Source organism: Mauremys reevesii, linkage group 7 (assembly GCF_016161935.1).
Source record: "Mauremys reevesii isolate NIE-2019 linkage group 7, ASM1616193v1, whole genome shotgun sequence".
In the NCBI taxonomy this organism is placed as follows: Eukaryota; Metazoa; Chordata; order Testudines; family Geoemydidae; genus Mauremys; species Mauremys reevesii.
The window spans coordinates 26,403,752-26,422,819 of record NC_052629.1 but is presented as its reverse complement, the minus strand read 5'-3'; the positions used below and the strand labels follow the sequence as shown (position 1 = coordinate 26,422,819).

General features: G+C 44.1%; 1 protein-coding gene across 2 annotated transcripts in view; it reads right to left on the bottom strand.

Moving 5' to 3' along the window:
- PPP2R2D (protein phosphatase 2 regulatory subunit Bdelta) overlaps nucleotides 1-19,068 on the bottom strand; it is a 45,406-nt gene that overhangs the window by 17,381 nt on the left and 8,957 nt on the right. Inside the window, exon 3 of one of the 2 annotated variants that reach the window (XM_039481141.1) lies at nucleotides 10,286-10,383. In XM_039481141.1, coding sequence (XP_039337075.1) covers nucleotides 10,286-10,383 — 98 coding nt within the window. Of the gene's footprint in view, nucleotides 1-10,285; nucleotides 10,384-19,068 lie in introns of those variants that run through there. The other variant, XM_039481142.1, reaches the window with a different exon arrangement.

Below are 19,068 nucleotides of genomic sequence, written 5' to 3'. Positions count from 1 at the left end.
AAACTGACATCAATGCAGATTTGCATTAAAAGTGACCTGCAAATGGTCATCTCCCCTTATCAATGTGTGGCAAAACCCCAACCATCAAGCAAAGATGGTCCAATCCTGCAATGTGCTGAGCATCCTCAACTTCCATTCATTTCAACAGAAGGTGAGGACATTGTAATTCAAGACATCAACTTGGCTTCCATTCTGTTTTAGACCACTTATCAGCAGGCTCTTGTTCAGGTGCTTCCTTCTGTTAACAACAACCACCACGAAATACAACCGGAATATGGAGTAGGCTGGTGAGGCCTCAGGTACAGTAACTCCTCACTTAACATCCTCCCATTTAACACTGTTTTGAAGTTATGTCGCTGCTCCATTAGGGAACATGCTCGTTTAAAGTTGTGCAATGCTCCCTTATAATGTCATTTGGCTGACTTTACAAGAAAGCATTGCATAAGTTCCTCATCTCCTCCTCCCCCTCCCTTCCTCCCAGCGCTTCTGGGAGGACTTTCAAGGGGGGGGGGGAGCTGCCCCCCCTCCACCCCCTGGCAGGCAGGGCCACCCAGAACACAGGGACTGTAGGGGCTGCAGGGCCCTGGGCTAAGGGGGACCAAGGACCCTGGCCTGCAGCTCTAGAGCCCCTTTTGGAATGAGGCCCTTTGAAGGGGAAAGCTCCGCTTCTCTCCAGCCACTGGCTGTGTGGCTGCCCCTGCTCCTCCTGCCTGTGCTCGCAGGGCCACATTCTGAAAGGGGCTTTAGAGCTGCAGGTCAGGGCCCCCTTAGCCCAGGGCCCTGCAGCCCCTAAAGCCCCTGCATTCCAGGTAGCCCTGCCTGCCAGGGTGGGGGCAAATCCCAGAATCGTGGCTCCCAGAATCACGACCATGGGGGCGGTGCCACGCTGCGCAGAGCCATCTGCACACTCCCTGCACCAAACAGAAGCTGGCCCAGGTAAGTGCTCTGCACCTCCTGTGTGCCCCAGTCCTGAGCCTCCTCTCAAACCCCCACCGAGCGCCCTCCCACACCCTAACTCCCTCCCAGACCCTGCACTCCCAGCCCCGAGCTCCAGGAGGACAAAAAGAATGAAGGGGGGGGGAGGAATAAGAGAATGCTCCCCGGGGTGGGGTGGGGGGATGAAGCTGAGCACAGGGCCCCACTAACTCTAAATCCGCCACTGGTGGGAGGGGGAGGAGTGGGAAAGCGCCGCATCTCTGCTCCTCCCCCTCCCTCCCAGAAAGTCCTAAGTGCTGCCAAACAGCTGGGCGGAAGGGGGAGGAGGGGGATGCGGCATGCTCTGGGGAGGAGGTGCAGTAGGGGTGGGAAGAGGCAGGCCTGGAGCATCCCCTGGCAAACTCAGCACCTGTTCTTCTGGGGGGGAAGCTGCTGCTGTGCAAGGTGCTACCTAGCGTCCTTGCCTGCCTCATTGTCTGCAGCGGGCTGTGCCTGTGTGGGGTAAGGCAGGGGCACCTCCCCACCGCAGTACAGTACTGTACAGTATATAATGCCTTTTGTCTGCCCCCAAAAAATTTCCTTGGAACCTAACCGCCCGCATTTACATTAAATCTTATGGGAAAATTGGATTCGTTTAACATCGTTTCACTTAAAGTTGCATTTTTCAGGAATATAGCTACAACGTTAAGTGAGGAGTTACTGTAATTCCTTGTCTGGGAATTTTCCTAGATTTTAAAAAAGCTGTGTATTAGGTTATCCTTAATTGTACATAATTTTAAATATTTTTTAAAAAAAATTACTGTGAAGTCACTGAGGAAGGGACAGGAGTTAGCTCTGTGCCTATTATAGCCCATTAACAGTTATCATATATGGAACAGGTAATGAAGCGTATAGTTAAGGTTGACCAACACTTTATAACTGTACTTATAACTGTCATCACACCACAACCCCCTTCTAACAAAAATGATACATGACCCAAGGAGGGGGGGACCGAAGCCTGAGCCCACCCAAGCCTCCCCTTCCCTATCCCCACCCCGGCCCAGGATGGGGAGCCAAAGCCCCACTGCCCCGTATGTGTGGGAGGAAGGTGTGTGTGTGGGGGGGGGGGTGGGGGAAAATGACAAAACTGAAACCCAAGGGCTTCAGCCCGAGGCAAGGTGCCTGTAACCTAAGCCCTGCCACCCAGGGCTGAAGCCCTCAGGCTTTGGCCCCAGGTGGTAGAGCTCGGGCTTCAGCTTTGGTCCTGGGCCTCAGAAAGTCTAAGCCAGCCATGGCGACCCCAACAAAACAGAGTCCCGACCCACAGTTTGAGAACTGCAGCTCTAGCTCATGGGGATAAGCAGGACTTCCCTGCAGTTGCTTGTTCCAGCAGCCAGGGACTGCTGTGGTGCCAGGCACCAGAATTAAAAGCAGGAATACGGTCTCTTGTCTTCTCAATACTCCCACTGCTGGTGCCCAGGAAGTTTTGAGAAAAATAGCAGCGTAACTACAATGCAAAGGGATAAGGAGCCATGGTGGGGAGACAGGGACTGGGACAAGAAACCAAGAGGAGGCAGTGGGAAGGCAAGACTAGGACTGGAACAAGTTCAGGTTGAGACAGGACCAAGGGCAAAACAGTTTGTAATCACTTGAGTATGCTACACGCAGAATCTGGAATAAAACCCAGGATTCCTGAATCAGAGGCAGAGAATGACCCGGAAGCCAGAAATGGATGCAGCCAGGAGCCCTTCTCTACCCCAGAGGATGCTAGCTAGTCGCAGCTGTCAGATCTTGGCAAAGTGCAACCAGGAGAGGAGGCCCCTGGTAAGTGGCTTTGATTTTGGGAATCGCTGAAGCGAGTTGTTGCAGGCAGGGGCGTTGCAGAAAGCAGGCTTGTGTCTGTGTGATGCGCGTAACACCACGTGCCTAGTTTTGAGCGACGGAACAGGGTGTTGATTTACTCTGTCACTTCATGAGAGTTTCCTGAAGATCTCTGAGGCAGATGCTCATGGAGATACTGGGCAATCTGCTGCCGCAGGTTCTTTGGCAGAGCTGCTTTGTTTCTTGCCCCATTAAGCGTAACTTTCCTTCACCACTCTGCTGTCACTGGAGGGTGGGGTGGGAGGACCATTGCTGCACACAGGCAAGCCGCATAAGGGCCAGGGCGGACAAAAAACAGGAATTGGAGTGTCGGGACAGCAAGAAGGACTGAAAGGAGCACGCGGCACGCCAGAATGAAGCCACGGAGTGGCTCTTAAATGTTACGGAGAGCCAAGCGGACATGCTCCAGGTGCTACTACCACTGCAAACCAAGCAGCTCCTCACCCACCCTCCCCTGCGGCCACTGTCACAAAACTCTTTCCCATGCATCCTGTCCCTCACCCCAGACACCACACACACACTCTTATCAACCTCCCGGCTCCAGTCTGTATCCACAGTATTCCACTCCTCCCCCATCATAGTCCAGCACTGTGGACTCGCAGTACCCACTGCACTCAGCACCCATCCCTCTGCAGTTTAGCCCTGCTGAAGTACAGTACCCACTGCACTGTTCTCCAGAGGAGAAGGTTGGATATGATACCTGGACATACGCAAATCTAACTGTCCCGGGACCCCACCTCCTCCTGGGACCCTCCCTTCCCGCTCAGTGCTGATGTGTTTTTCTGTTTGTCTCTCTCCTCCAGTTGTTTTTTTTTAAATAATCGTGTTGGTTTGAAAGTAATCTTTATTCTATTAACTGAAAGAAAACAGCCCTGAAAAGCAGCAGGCAACTTTCTTAAACCTTCATAGTGCATCATCTGCACCAATGACAATCACCTCTTAGCATTATAAGCACTGCACTTCTGAGCACAGCAACAAATATTAGTGGCTTTCAGCATCAAAATTTCTGCCTCAAGGCATCCCTGATCTTTATGGCACCGCGCCGTGTCCCTCCGATAGTCCTGGTCTCTGACTGTTCAAATTCAGCCTTCAGGAGCTGAGCCTCAGTAGTCCAGCCCTGAGTGAAACTTTCACCCTTCCCTTCACAAATATTATGGAGCGTACAGCATGCAGCTATAAGCTTAGGAATATTGTCATCAGCAAGGTCCAGCCTCCCATATAGGCAGTGCCAGCAGGCCACTAAATAGCCAAAGGCACATTCAACAGTCATTCTGCACTTGCTCAGCCTGTCACAAACTGCTCCTTGCTGCTGTCAAGGTGCCCTGTGTATGGCTTCATAAGCCATGGCATTAAGGGGTAGGCAGAGTCTCCCAGGATCACAATGGGCATTTCGACTTCCCCTACAGTGATCTTCTGGTCCGAGAAGAAAGTCCCTGCTTGCAGCTTCCTGAACAGGCCTGTGTTCTGAAAGCTGTGTGCGTCACGCACTTCTCCGGACCAGCCTGAGTTAATGTCCGTGAAACGCCCACGGTGATCCACAAGCACCTGGAGAACCATTGAGAAACACTCCTTCCAATTAATGTGTTCGGTGGCTAGGTGGTATGGTGCCAGAATTTGAATATGCCTGCCATCTATCACTCCTCCGCAGCTAGGGAAGCCCATTTGTGCAAAGCCATCCACAATGTCACACACGTTGCCCAGAGCCACAGTCTTTTGGAGCAGGATGCGACTGATAGCCCTGCACACTTCCATCAACATGAGTCCAATGGTCAACCTTCCCACTCTGAACTGGTTAGCGACCGATTGGTAGCACTCTGGAGTAGCCAGCTTCCACAGTTCAATCGCCACACGCTTCTCCAATGGCAGGGCAGCTCTCATTTTTGTGTCCTTGCACTGCAGGGCTGGGGTGAGCTCATCACACAGTCCCATGAATGTGGCTTTCCTCATCTGAAAGTTCTGCAGACACTGCTTGTCATCCCAGATGTGCATGACGATGTGATCCCACCACTCAGTGCTTGTTTCCTGAGCTCAAGAGCGGTGTTCTACTGTGATCAGCATCTCTGTGAATGCCACAAGCAATCTAGTGTCGTAGCTACTACGCATGGTGAGATCAATGTCGCACTTCTCTTGCCTTTGTAGTTTAAGGAATAACTCCACTGCTACTCGTGACATGTTAATCAGAGCGAGCAGCATACTGGGCAACACCGCGGGATCCATTCCTGCAGACCGAAGAGGGAGAGCGCACAGTACACAAGCCGTTGAAAGATGGTGCTAAATGCGGACGAAAGCACAGGGATTGCTGGGATGCAAAGCAATGCCTCACAGGGCACTGGGACAGGATCCAGGATGCCCCACAACCCCCTCCGCCTTCCCTCAACTCTTAGTGACAGAAGAAGAAGAGATGCTTTGTGGCATAGCTGCCCACAGTGCACCACTCCAAATACCACTGCAAGTTCTGCAAGCGTGAACACGATATTGCGCAGGCAGCTGACAGTGTGAACACACAACAGAGGTTTCCCTTCAGTGCTCTCTGAGTGGCGCTGTAATTGCCGGCACTGTAACTCTGCCAGTGTAGACATATCTCAAGTGGCAGAGGTCTGTGCTGGGGATCTAAAGGTCTGTGAAGCAGATACGCCTATATACAAAAAAAACAAAAAACAAAAAACAAAAAAAGGATCCCAAAAGTGTGATTTTAGAAGGAAAAAGACTTTTTGCTCTGACCAAATTAAAGTCTAACCTTCAACCCCAAAAAAAATTTTTTCCCCCTTAAACTGAAAAGCTGCTCAAAGAGAACCAAAAAATAAAAGCGGATGTTATGAATATCTGTCTATAAAACACAAACTGTTCTTCTCTGTGCATGGCTCAGTGAATGTCTTGTTTGTGTTTTCCTATTATTTCAATTCCAACTTTTCATAGCTTTGTATTTTTTTTTCAATCATCATCAAATTGGGACTTTCATAGGATAGTTGAAATAATGTCTGTGGACTGACCCAAGACGTCAAATGTCTCAAAATTGCTTTGGACCTGCTGACTGTCTAAACATTTTTCTATCTGTGGATTTTCTGAGTGGTATTACTGCAATCCGGAGGTTCTTTGTCTGGTAAAAGTGACCTAAATTGAACCCCATTGGACAATGCTCATGACTTCAGAAGATGAGTACTCCATTCTGATTCCTCAAGGGACTCCTGAGGTGGTGTTCCAAAGGGAAGGAACCAGCTAGGCCACCAACTTCGTTCCACCAACATGCAAACATCTAAAATTCAACATCTACAAGCCTGTTTTCTCTAGAAAAGCAGCAACTTCTGTCAATGTTAAAACATCCAAGCTGATAAAACCAGTGGCTAATATTCTCAAACATGTAACAGCATCCTGAAGTTGAATTAAACCACAAAAGTATCAAATTTTCAAGGTTTATGTTTTTTCAGTTTTTGTTAGTAGATAGACCTCTCTAATAAAAATGCAAGAACACTAAAGTTTTTTTTTTTTTAAAAGAAGTCCAACAGATGGCTAGTAGCCACCAATGTGTGCACATGTGTGTGCACAGCTAATACCCACAGAATTTGAGACATTTGCAAGGAAAGAATAAAGTTTATCTAAGAACCAAGCATATAGGTATTTTATTGTTTTACCTCTTTTCTCGGAGTTCTACATACATTTGGGTAAATAAATAATGCTTTCTTCTGAGAAGCAGTTTTTGAGTCACTTTAATCAGATGCTAGTCACAGGCCCTCAGAGGAAAAGAGCTTACAGGTGCTGGATGCAGTTGGTCTTGTCATGTAATAATAGTTGGGAAGCGAGGCTGCCACCCAGAGTTCCAGTCCCAGAGTGGTTGGAACATATGTTTCCATCCTTGAGAGAGATGAAGGAATCTAAGCCTATTACCTGAAGGACACACTTGAGAGGGACCAAAAGTGGTCTGAACTATACCTCCCATAACTGATGTGAGGAAAAAAAAAAGTTGGCTTATATACATATATTGATAATTTCTTTATGGGTTGCACAACCTCTGAGGACCTAGTGTGAATACCACCCAGTCAGCTTTAAATGTGACCAATCCCCTACAAGTCTATACTCCCACATGATTCATCAGAAAGGTTGGAACATGTGAGAAGTCAATATGGCTCCACTTGATGGAATTTCTTTTTAGTTTTCCTAGGTTGTTAAGAAAAGCAAATTACACACAAATAGTCACGTTAAATAAACATTAAGGTTGCAAAGTCAAGCACTCAAAAGTGAGATAACCCAGGAAATAAGGTTGCTTGTGCAACCTTAATTTATCTCCCTTGTGTATATGCATTATAATCCTGTCTTAACTACATGATCATTTACTAGAGAGACAAGGTGAGTGAGGTAATATATTTTATTGGACGAACTTCTGTTGGTGAAAGACAACCTTTTGAGCCACACAGAGCTCTTCTTCAGGTCTGGGAAAGGTACTCAGATTGTTGCAGCTAAATACAAGGTGGAACAGACTGTTTAGCCTAAGTAGTTTTTTTATTAAGTCTGTGATTTTTAGTTTTGTCTAGTAAAGTTATGAATTCAAGCTCCAAGGCTAGCCTTTTGAAGGTGTTGTGCAGGTTTCCCTTGAGAATGAGGACTGAGAGGTCAGATATGCAGTGATTGTTTTGTGAAAAGTGTTCGCCCACGGGTTATATGGTGCTTTTGTCTTTAGTTTTCTATGTGATGAGTGCCATAGACAAGCCCATGAGAAAATTAATAATTCTGTATGCAGAGCAGGATTTGAATTGTATGCAGTAAATAAGGCAGGGGTCCATATACAGGGAAACCCCGCTATAACGCGCCCCGCAATAACGCAAATTCGGCTATAAGGCAATCATAAGGTGGCTCTGGCTGCCCCAGGCAAAAAAAAAAAAAAAAAAAAAAAAGCAGCGGCCGGAGCACCGCAGAAGCACAAAAAAGAAAAGAAAAAGAAAAGAAAACAGCCAGAGTGCCGCAGAAGCGCAAAAAAAAGAAAAAAAAGAGGCTGGAGCACTGCTTATCCTTTGGTGAGAAGAGCCATTCTCCTCCCCAGGTGCTCCTCCCTCTTCCTCTGCCCCTTGCACGTCTCCCCTGCTCTCCCCAAGTGTTTCCCTCTCTCGCTGCATGGCTGAGAGCCCCCGCTGCTGGAGCTGCACCCTTTCAGTTACTGTTATGGGCAGTTCGCAAACGCAAGTCGTTTTCTGCCCAAGAGAAATTGACTAGCTTGAAACTGACCATCTTGAAATGGTAAACCTCGCTATACTGCGACCCTACATTTATCGCGATCCAATTTTTTGGACCCCAATCATCGTGTTATAGCGGGGTTTCACTATATTAAACTATGAGGCTAAAATGAAATATTGACTACACATTAACTGAGCACTGCCCATCCTATACACTTAATGAGGCAAGGTTCTGTAAAAAATAGTAAGAGATCTTGAATTAAAGACTGCCAAAATGCATACACACAAGCAGTAAAAGTTAAGGTTTCATGGGCCACCTTAATTCTGGTGATTCCTAACTTCTGAGTGCTTGACTTTGCAAATTGAACATTCTTTTAATGTAGTTTTTATGTATAACTCTAAAATGTAGATATAAATGTACGCATACTTGAGAGCTCAGAGACAGGATTTTCCTCAGGCTTTCAAAGCAAGGTATAAAATGCTCTTTGGAGGCAGAAAAAAGTTGAAAGAAAGTGAACATTCCATTTGGTAGCAAGAACCATATAAAGATTTCTTTTACAGATATGGCAAAGCGATGGTAATCCAAGTATCTGGCTGTGTAAGGATCAGGTAGTAAATCTGTGTTCTTTACATTCCATAAACTCATAGTGCAGTATTCCAATGTACATCATTTGTGTGTTGTAATAAACTGGATTATGACCCTTTTAAATGTAACCATCTGTATTTATCAAGATTGAGGATACCGAATTTTTCTGTGTTTTCTTCCTTCTATTGTGTGAAGATTATGGTACAAACAATATGCAAATATGAAGTGTATATATACACATGCCAGCCCACACTGAGTAACAGGAAAATGTTAACTGGTGCCTACTATCTCAATGACATTATCTGCCAAAGTTTTTGGAGAAGGCCTTCTTATGCTCTGCCCTGCCAGGTTGTCACACATTTTTGGGGTTGATTGGGAAGCTGCTGTCTCTGCTATCCTAGAACACAGCAAGCTGCTGATGCTTCAATTTTCAAGCACCCTCTGGTTTCCTCCTAGCAGGTGAGCTGTCCATGCCTTCTTTCTGAAGACAGTTAAAATATTTCTAAAAGAGACTACAATTTATCTTTTGTCACTGTTAGGATATAGATATTCAGGCCTGTCTACAAAGGCCTATACTTTAAGAATTTAGGTGTATTCTTATCACTTAGCTAGTTATAAAGGTATAAAAGAAAGAAAGAATCAAAAATCACTGTCTGTGTAGTGGCCTTTTCTTACTGTGACAGTCTAAGGCCTGGTTCTTTAGCAGCCATAAACTGGGAAATGTATGGTCACGTCCTCACATTCCAAACTAGTCATATTAAAATAAGGCAATCTGGGGCTGTTAGGAAGGTGATTTGATCTATCACCTCCAGAGAAAGGAAAGAGCCTAGAAATTTAGTTTGATAGTTTTCTGTCTGGTAAGAACTCACTTATCTATAGACACAGCTGCAAAACCCTTATGTCTGTATAGATGTAGTTGTGAAATCCTCACTTCTGTATTGTTTTGTATGTTTATTTGCATGGTCCCTGTCTGGTTCTGTGATTGTTTCTGACTGCTGTATAATTAATTTTGCTAGGTGTAAACTAATTAAGGTGGTGGGATATAATTGGTTAGCTAATCATGTTACAATACGTTAGGATTGGTTAGGTAAATTTTAGTAGAATGATTGGTTAAGGTATAGCTGAAAATATTACTATATAAATTAGGGGCAAACAGAAAGTAAGTTGGGATTCGAAAATAAGGAAAAGGAACTTGAATTTAAGCTTGCTGGAAGTTCACCCCAATAAACATCGAATTGTTTGCACCTTCGGACTTCGGGTATTGTTGCTCTCTGTTCATGCAAGAAGGACCAGGGAAGGGTAAAAGTGAAGGAATAAGCTCTCTAACAGTCACCCTGACCCTGAGCTTTAAGTTAAACGGTAGGTCCCACGGTAAGCTGCAGAATAATTGACAAAGAGTCCTGTGGCACCTTACAGACCAACAGACATATTGGAGCATGAGCTTTCATGGGGGAATACCCACTTCGTCAGATGCAAGGATAATTGTGATGCAGAAGAATTGTGATTGTACAGGCTAAACAGAAATACTTGGAATGGCCATTGCTTCAAATACAACATTGAGTTCAATGAAGCGATTGGGACAATTTCAAATTTTCTAAATAAATATCATGGACTAGAAAACAACATGGGAACATTTAAAGTTGGTGATATCAAAAGCTGTAGCAATATCATGCATGTTAATAAATTAAAAACTCAAGAGCAGCTTTGGTAGGCACACTTCATTGTTTCTGAAGTCACTGACCTCTTGTTCCCTTTGAAATATAACCACTCTGCCTCCCTTGTCTCCTGTTGCAAGAAGATCTCCAGAGTAATTAAATTCAACTGTTGAAATAATATCAGCTGTAAACATAAAATAGAGACAAAGTAGCATTATAATATGTAAACTGAGCCAAGTAGTTTCAAGACCTAGAAACTGAACACAATACAGAGGAAGACAACTATTCCACTTTGGTAATATGACAGCAAAACAATCCTATCTAACTTACAGCATTTCTATCCAAAACTAAGCCAATACTTTTGTGCATGTATATCTTATTATAGTACATTTGCTGAGTGGCAACAGTATGCTCTGTGCTGAATAGAACAAGGTAGCAAGCTAAGCCCACAAAGGTATGTCTATGCTGCAAACATCCATAGCTGGCCTGTGTCAATTGACTTGGGCTTGCGGGGCTATAAAATTGCATTGTAGATGTCTGGGCTCGGACTGGAGCTCAAACCCTGCAAACCCCGGGAAAGCAGGTATGAGATAACCTGCCTTCTGGGGAAGTTTCCTTCTAAGCTAATCTCTAACAATTGAGGGTTACAACCTAAAACATGATATTTATATCCTCTCAATTTTTTTTAATTTTTGAATTTATTACAATTCTGGATATTTTTGCTACCCAGATAAATATCTAATCTTGTTTTGAATCTTGCTAAATTTCTGGCCTTAGTGATATTCTGGGGAAATGAGTTTCACAGTCTAATTGGGCATTGAATGAAAAAAAAAATTTCCTTAGTTTTGAATTTGCCACCTTTAATTCTTTTGGATAACCTCCTGCTCTGATGACACAAACAAACAGATATTCCTCTCAACTTTCTCTATACCATTATTTTGTATTTATGTCCCCTGAAATGTGTCTCCTTTCAACATAAAGAATCCCAATCTTTTTAATCACTTATGAGTTCACCTATACTTTTAAACATTTTTATTATCTGCCTCTGAACCCACTCCAATTCTGCAACATCAGTTTTGAAATGGAGTGACCAGAACAAAACACATTATTCCAGATAAAGGCATACCATTGTCATATAACAGCACTAGAGTATTTTCAGTATTAATTTCCATTCATTCCTTAGGCACTCTACCAATTTGCCTCTTTTTGTATAAACCACTGCGGAACATTCAGAGGCCTTCACTGTTGTCCAAAAGGATGCTTAGATCTTTTCCCTGAATTTATTGCTAGTTTAGAACCCAACCGAGTGTATTAGTAGTTCCAATTACTCTCTGCTGTGCACATCATGCTACATTTTATCAATCCTGAATGTCATCTGCCATTGTGTTGCCTCTTCAATTAACTTGATTAAGGGCCCTCTGAGGTTCCTTAAGGTCTTCTCCAGTCTTGACTAGATAATTGTGTCATCTGCAAGTTTACCACCTCACTGATCATCTCCTTTTCTAGATAAATTTTAATAAATTAAACATTAGTCTTACCATATGATGTTGCGGCACCCTGTTGAAACCTTTCCATGATAAAAAGTGCCTGCTCCCCCCAACTCTATTTCCTATCTCAGTCACTTTCTGATCCATGACAATACTTTGCCTCTCACATAACCTGAAACTATTTTTTAAAGTTCTAAAACACTTTTCCTAAAATAAATTTTCTGCAATACATATGGAATATTCTGAATACAGGATGGTGTGTCATAAAGGTTTTTAATGGCACTGAATAGAATGATCTAATTCAAAAATAGTTTTGACAATCCTGAGCTCCTTGAAGTGGACACAACTTGAGATAAAAATATCACTCCATCATACATATAAAGATATGAGAAAAAAATAGGTGTGTGCATCACGTACACAATGAGAAACTGAAAAATTGCGAAAAAGCAGAACGAATGAGCAAGCGATTTAAGAAAGTAGTGGAGGCAATCCAAATTTGATGCATAAAATCTATAAATTTAGGATATTTTCAAGAATGTTTCATATTTAAATGTCCAGCCTTTAAGTTACAGACTATCATCACTGTATAAATAAGCACATTGCTACTGTAAAATTTGAAAGCTATACAACAAGTGGAAACTGGCAAACTGCCTCTGAACAGAAACTGAAATTAATCCTTCTCTTAAGCTATTACTGATAACCTTTAAATCAAAGGAAAAAAACATTTTCCGGAAAACGCCTAACATCTATTCTATCCTCCAATTCTAACTACCAGAGTACTCATTGACTCATTCCCTCAAAAAAAACATTAAAACAAAAAGCAGAAACTGGCATTGCTGAAACCTTGTGAGACAATCATTATAGGTGTTTTTCACAGACTGATTTTGTTTAATTGCTATGAGTAACTGATATCACTTGCTTAACATAGGTCTATTATTTACTATTTGCATTACAGCAACACTGAGATTGGGTTCCCATTATACCAGGCACTTTACAAATAGGATACAGTCCCTGTCCCAAACACTTTAAAATTGTATTAGGCAAAACAAAGGGTGGCAGGGAAACAGAGGTACAAAGTGCTGAAGTAAATCAGGCAAGCTCACATAGCAGGTTGGTGGCAGAGCCAGCATTAGAACCCAAACTTCTCTGCTGACTCACAGTCCAGTGCTCTGTCCACTGAACTATGCAGTCAGGATACAGAACCCCCCAAAACATGCTGGGTGAATTAAAGACATGTTCGATATGGAGAGGTAGATAACTAGGGGCGGCATAATAGGATAAGGCAACAAAAGAAGTGGAGGCAGTGGAGTTAGGCCTTGGCAACACTTGCAAATTTGCAGCGCTGCAGCAAGGTGTGAAAACACACCCTCTCCAGCGGTGCAAATTGTGGCGCTGCAAAGCGCCAGTGTGGTCAAAGCCCCGCGCTCCCAGCGCTGTATGTTATTCCCCACAGGGAGGTGGAGTACAGACAGCGCTGGGAGAGCTCTCTCCCAGCGCTGGCACTTTGACTACACTTAGTGCTTCAAAGCGCTGCCGCGGCAGCGCTTTGAAGTGCAAGTGTAGCCAAAGCCTCAGTGACAAAGTTCAATGGTGGCAGAGGTAAACAAGGTCAAACAGACATTTGAATCATCTTGCAACTACAGTAGCCATTTGGATTGACTGCTGGAGACTATGAAAATATGGGATTTTCCACCGGAGAACTCCTTTATTGTGTGTCACTACTGGAAAACTAATGAGGCCATGTGGGAGATGCAGCCACTGGAATGACTTTTGGGTGCGTTGTTGGGACAAACGTAAATTGCTGACAGTCCATACAGGAAAGTAAGTTTTGGAGAAGGAAGCGACATGGGGTACAGAAGAGCATACAAGAGAACTTTACTGTTTTGCTGTTGCCAGGGAGCTGCACAGAGCATGGTGGAGTCACCACTGAAATTTCCAGTTTGGAAAAGGTCACTTAATTTCTGCTTCTCTAGCTTGTAACTCTAACAAATGTTTTAGAACACTTCTATTTATTTTTTCCAAAATCTAGAGCTCTCTTATTTAAGCCGACATAAGAAGTTTTAACGATGTTACTGCTATATAGAACAAATACAGAAACATTAGAGGGTCACAAGAATTAGGAAAGGGACTGTTATAGCTAACTACATCTAAGTGTTCTTTGGCTCTTTCAACTCAAACTATCATGAAAAAAATTTGGAACATAACATATAGCAATTCAGAACTATTAATCCCCTGATGACAAAAGTAATTTTTCATCTCCTTTCTAGAAGGTAACCTGGCTTGTTGCCTCCAAGAGCAGTTCATATGAACAAAGAGCTTCCCATAAGGATCAAGATTTCCTGAAAAGGAAAAACTGATTGGGCTTTTGCTCTTTTTGCTTTATGATGCAAAATTCAAATTGTTATGTTTTTTTAAAAAGGGGTTTCGCCTGTTTTTTCTGTTTACCTTAACAATGAGGAATTTCGGAGGACTTTTTGAATGACTCAAACATACGTACTGGAATCTTTCTGAACCCTTGGTCAAAAGGGTAAAGGTACTGAATATATAAAGTCTGTTCTTTGAAGTCTTTGAGTTAAATTAGCAAAAAACAGCTTTAAACATTCTAAATAAGTTAATTTTTCCTTTTAGGCAGGTTTCACTTCCATGATTATAAAGGACCAGTCCCATAAATTCTCTAACCATCCATACAATTCCAAGGGTAGACAAGACCTAAGTGTTTTAACTTTTTTTTTTTTTTTGGTGGGGGGTAAAAAAAAATACATGGAAAACCCTTCCCACCTTCTTCTCGATCCCTTTCTCATGCTGTGCTACCCCAGCCTCCAGCACTTTCAGCTCTTCTTTATGCACTGTGCACAAACCCATTTTCTCTCCCTTACAAGCCACTTTTTTAAAAAAAGCAACCACATTTGCAGGGCTTTATTTTTTAAACTCACCACACTAAACTTGATGTATTTTTAATCACATTTGTTACATAAGAATATTTTTCTTCCACTAGTTGCGGGACCACCAATTTTCTCTACTACTAGAATATATCAGGCGATCCTTGACAAGAGGGAAGTAACCATTACCAAGATTTCCCAGAAAAGTGAGGAAAGAACAAGTAGCATCAACATCATAATATCTTCCCCCGTCCTTTCTGAAGAGACAAAATAGATTTCTGGGCCTATTATACCACGAAGCACTACTCTTGGGAGCGGCACACCCACAGAAAGCTATGAGATTAATTATGTATTACTTGGAAACACTTCTAAGGGCTTGTCCAACTTGCTGCCCTGCATGTTTCCCTGAGGGTGACAGACTCACTCTGCCCAGGAAGCGGTCATAGGCCTCAGCAAGTGCACTTGTAAATTAGGCAAGAAGGCAGGTTTTTGGGGATTTATATGGTTCTATAATGCACTGTTATTAATCAAGCAATGATTTACTATCATCTTACTGTGGCAGAATAGATCTGAAGGAGGAGTATATTCTTACTGGAAGTAGTTCTGTTGATATAACTTAACTGCTCTCTGCAAATATACTGTGCAGCTTTGCTCCTTGTAACGTGATGGTTTAGGGAGGAAGGAAACTAAAATGTCATGGGACACGACAGCTTCAGTGTTGTCAGTAGCCATTCCTAGGGCCATTTTATCATCCTGGAATTTATGACACTCAATCTCTATAGTTGGGACCCATTCTTTTTGATTTGATGTTAGGGCATTTTAAATGACCACTTTTTAGGAAGGCAGTAAATGGAAGTCTTGCTCAGCAGCTCAAAACACTTCTGTTAATGTGTGCAGAAGAGTGTTGCAATTCAGGATAGGTACTCTCAATATTGAGATGCCCCAGTTCTTCACAGCAACAATGAGCATTTTCACAATGTATAACTTAGGATACCATAGAGGGAGAATAGCTTCTCCATAATTAAGGTCACAAACAGCTTCCATTACTAAAGTAATATTTTTGCCTGTTTGCTTTGGTCTGTATAATTGTTTTGGCCTGAAGACCGCCATATTTACTGTAAAGGCATAGGGCAGGGGTCGGCAACTTTTCAGAAGTGGTGTGCCGAGTCTTCATTTATACACTCTAATTTAAGGCTTCGCGTGCCAGTAATACATTTTAACGGTTTTTAGAAAGTCTCTCTATAAGTCTATATATTATATAACCAAACTACTATTATATGTAAAGTAAGGAAGAGCAGTCTCTGTTGCAGCTAGCTGGTGGGTGGTTGCAACCAGGGTGAACCATCAGCCCCCCATTAGCTCCACACTTCCCTAAGTTCCCTGTGCAGCAGCTGTCCCTCCCCCCACTGCCATGTGCTGCTCCTGCCCTCTGCCTTGGAGCTGCTCCCAAAGACTCCTCCTTGCTGTACAGGGGGCGGGAGGCAAGAAGGGGGCTAATGTCAGGGTGTCTTCCCCCTCCCGCTCCTGTACCCCGTTTACCTCATCTTCCACAGAGCAGGGGGGACACAGGACGGAGGGAGCTTCTAGGCAGTAGCTGTGGTCTCAGCAAGCTGATTTAATTAACAAAGCAGTGTACTTAAGCCTGGGGTCTGCTACTTAAAGGGGAAATGCACATTTTTTCTCTCTCACACAGGGTGTGTTTCTCTGTCTCTGTCTGCCCTCCCCCCTTTCCTGCTGTCTTGTAGAGTGTGAGAGTTAACCCTTGAGGGCTCAGTCAATTGCTAGTTCATTTAGCAGTAAGGCATTCCCTGGGAAATATCCCACCCTCTGACTCCTCCACGTCAACTAAGCTTCAAAATCATCATCACTGTGTACCAGTATTAAATTGTTTAAAACTTATACTGTGTGTGTGTATATCTAATATAGTCTTGTCTGGTGAAAAAAGTTTCCCTGGAACCTAACCCCCTCATTTACATTAATTCTTATGGAGGAAATTGGATTTGCTTAACATCATTTCACTTAAAGTTCCATTTTACAGGAACGTAACTACAACATTAAGCGAGGAGTTCCTATACTTTAAGCTGCACACAGGCTTCTGAGTGATCAGTTGTTAACCGGCTGGCAGGAGGTCAGCGGCTGGAACCCCAGATTGGCAGCTGAGGTGAGTGGAGCTGGCAGGGCTAAGCAGGGCCGGAGGCCTGGACCCTGTCTGGCAGCGGGCCTGTGCTGGAACTTCAACTGGAAGCAAGGTGAGTGGGGCTGCAGCAGGGACCCTGGCTGGCAAGGGGCCAGCTGCCGGAACCCCAGAGCGGGGGCAGGCTGAGCAGCTCAGCCCGTCCTCACTCTGAGGTTTTGGCCACAGGCTCCTGCCAGCCGGGTTCTCAGCTCGCTGCCAGCCTGGGGTTCTTTCATAGTGGAAAGGCCAGCAGCAGGAACCCCAGAGCGGCAGTGGGCTGAGTGGCTCAGCCTGCCCCCACTCTGGGGTTTCAGCCACTCCTGCCAGCCAGGGTCTCAGCCCGCTGCCGGCCTGGGGTTCCTTCACCCAGGCCAGCAGCGGGTGCCGAGTGGGACCGGCAGCGGGACCCTAGCTGGCAAAGGGCCAGCAGTGGGAACTCCAGAGCGGCGGCGGGCTGAGCCGCTCAACCCGCCGCCACGTGCCATCAAAAATTGGCTCGTGTACCACCTTTGGCATGCATGCTGTAGGTTGCCGACTCCTGGCTTGGGAGAATTTTTTTTTTTTGCATACTTTACAGAAACAATCAAAATCTTTTGGAATGACAAGTCATTTAAAATGTATCCTGATTTGAATTTGATTGTTGTCTAACGTTTGTCTTCTTGTATCTCAAAACCTGCCTGCTACTGTCCCTTCAAATTTGCATATAGTTACATCTTTTTGAAAAGTTTTAGTTAAGTAAAATTAATGAATCTTGGATTGTTTTGGGATCCAATCCTATCCAACTACATTAGGATTTTAGCGTGTTAAAATACAGCTGCTTTCCTAGATTTGTTAGCTACAAGAAGAAAAAGGAGAGAGGGAAAGGGCTGAGGACATGATCAACACCACAGGAAGGGAAAAACAGCAGTTGCTGGAGTTCAGCCATGAGGAGGGAAATACCTTCACTTTCACCCTCTCCATAGTGTGCCACTCTGTCCCACAGAACAGCGGTCCCCAACTTTTCATGGTCATGCCCCCCCACCTCGGGAGAGGGGCCCATGGCTCACAAGGGTGGGCGGATGGACAGTGGTAAGGGGGATGAGGCTGGGGCCACAGCTAGGGGCATGTCAGGGGCCAGAAGCGGAGCCACAGCCAGGGGCCAAGGCTGGGCTGGGAGAGGAGTTGCAATCAGACTGCGGGGGAGGCTGCGGGTGGGACCTGATGGCAGTCCCTCCCTGTCTCCTTGTGGTGGCTGGGCTGCGCCCCTCCCAAAACATTCCTCTGTGCCACCCTGGTGGGGCATGCCTCACAGTTTGGGGACCACTGCCACAGAAACAGAGGCACATAAGGGACAGACACACACGGGGGCAAGAAGCAGGAGAAGGTAAATATACAAGATTATGCAGCCAGGAGGCAAGCCTATATTTTCAAAAGGAACTCCTTATGGTATTCTCTGGACATATTTTCTAACCCCTGGAACTATGTCAATAATCTAAAATCTACTAAAAGAACATTTAATTTATTTAAATTATTTGGAAGTTATTTCACTGTACTACTGGCAAAGCTGTTTAAATGAACACTTAATTAGTACAAAATCCAGCTGGTACAGAGCATAGTACAGGGGTCCGCAACCTTTCAGAAGTGGTGTGCTGAGTCTTCATTTATTCACTCTAATTTAAGGTTTTGCGTGCCAGTAATACATTTTAACGTTTTTACAAGGTTTCTTTCTATAAGTCTATAATATATAACTAAACTATTGTTGTATGTAAAGTAAATAAGGTTTTTAAAATGGTTAAGAAGCTTCATTTAAAATTAAATTAAAATGCAGAGCTCGCTGGACCGGACGCCAGGACCCAGGCAGTGTTGAGTGCCACTGAAAATGAGCTTGCGTGCCGTCTTTGGTACACGTGCCATAGGTTGCCTACTCCAGGCTTAATACAAGCAGCTTGTTGACATAAAAAGTTTTTTCTAATTACATAAATATACTTAGACTAATGTAATGTCCCCATGGGGACACAATTACACCTCTACCTCTATATAACGCTGTCCTCAGGAGCCAAAAATCTTACTGAGTTATAGGTGAAACCGCATTATATTGAACTTGCTTTGATCTGCCAGAGTGCACAGCCCCACCCCCCCGAGCACTGCTTTACCGCATTATATCAGAATTTGTGTTATATCAGGTCGTGTTATATCAGGGTAGAGGTGTATTCCAGTAGAAAAGTGGCCTTTTTTTCACTTTAGTTTAATCCCTTCCCAAGCAACATAAGCTACACTGAAGGCAATTTTATTCTGGAATGAGAGTGGGGCCACTTGGTAATTACACTGTACCCGTATAAATGGTCAAA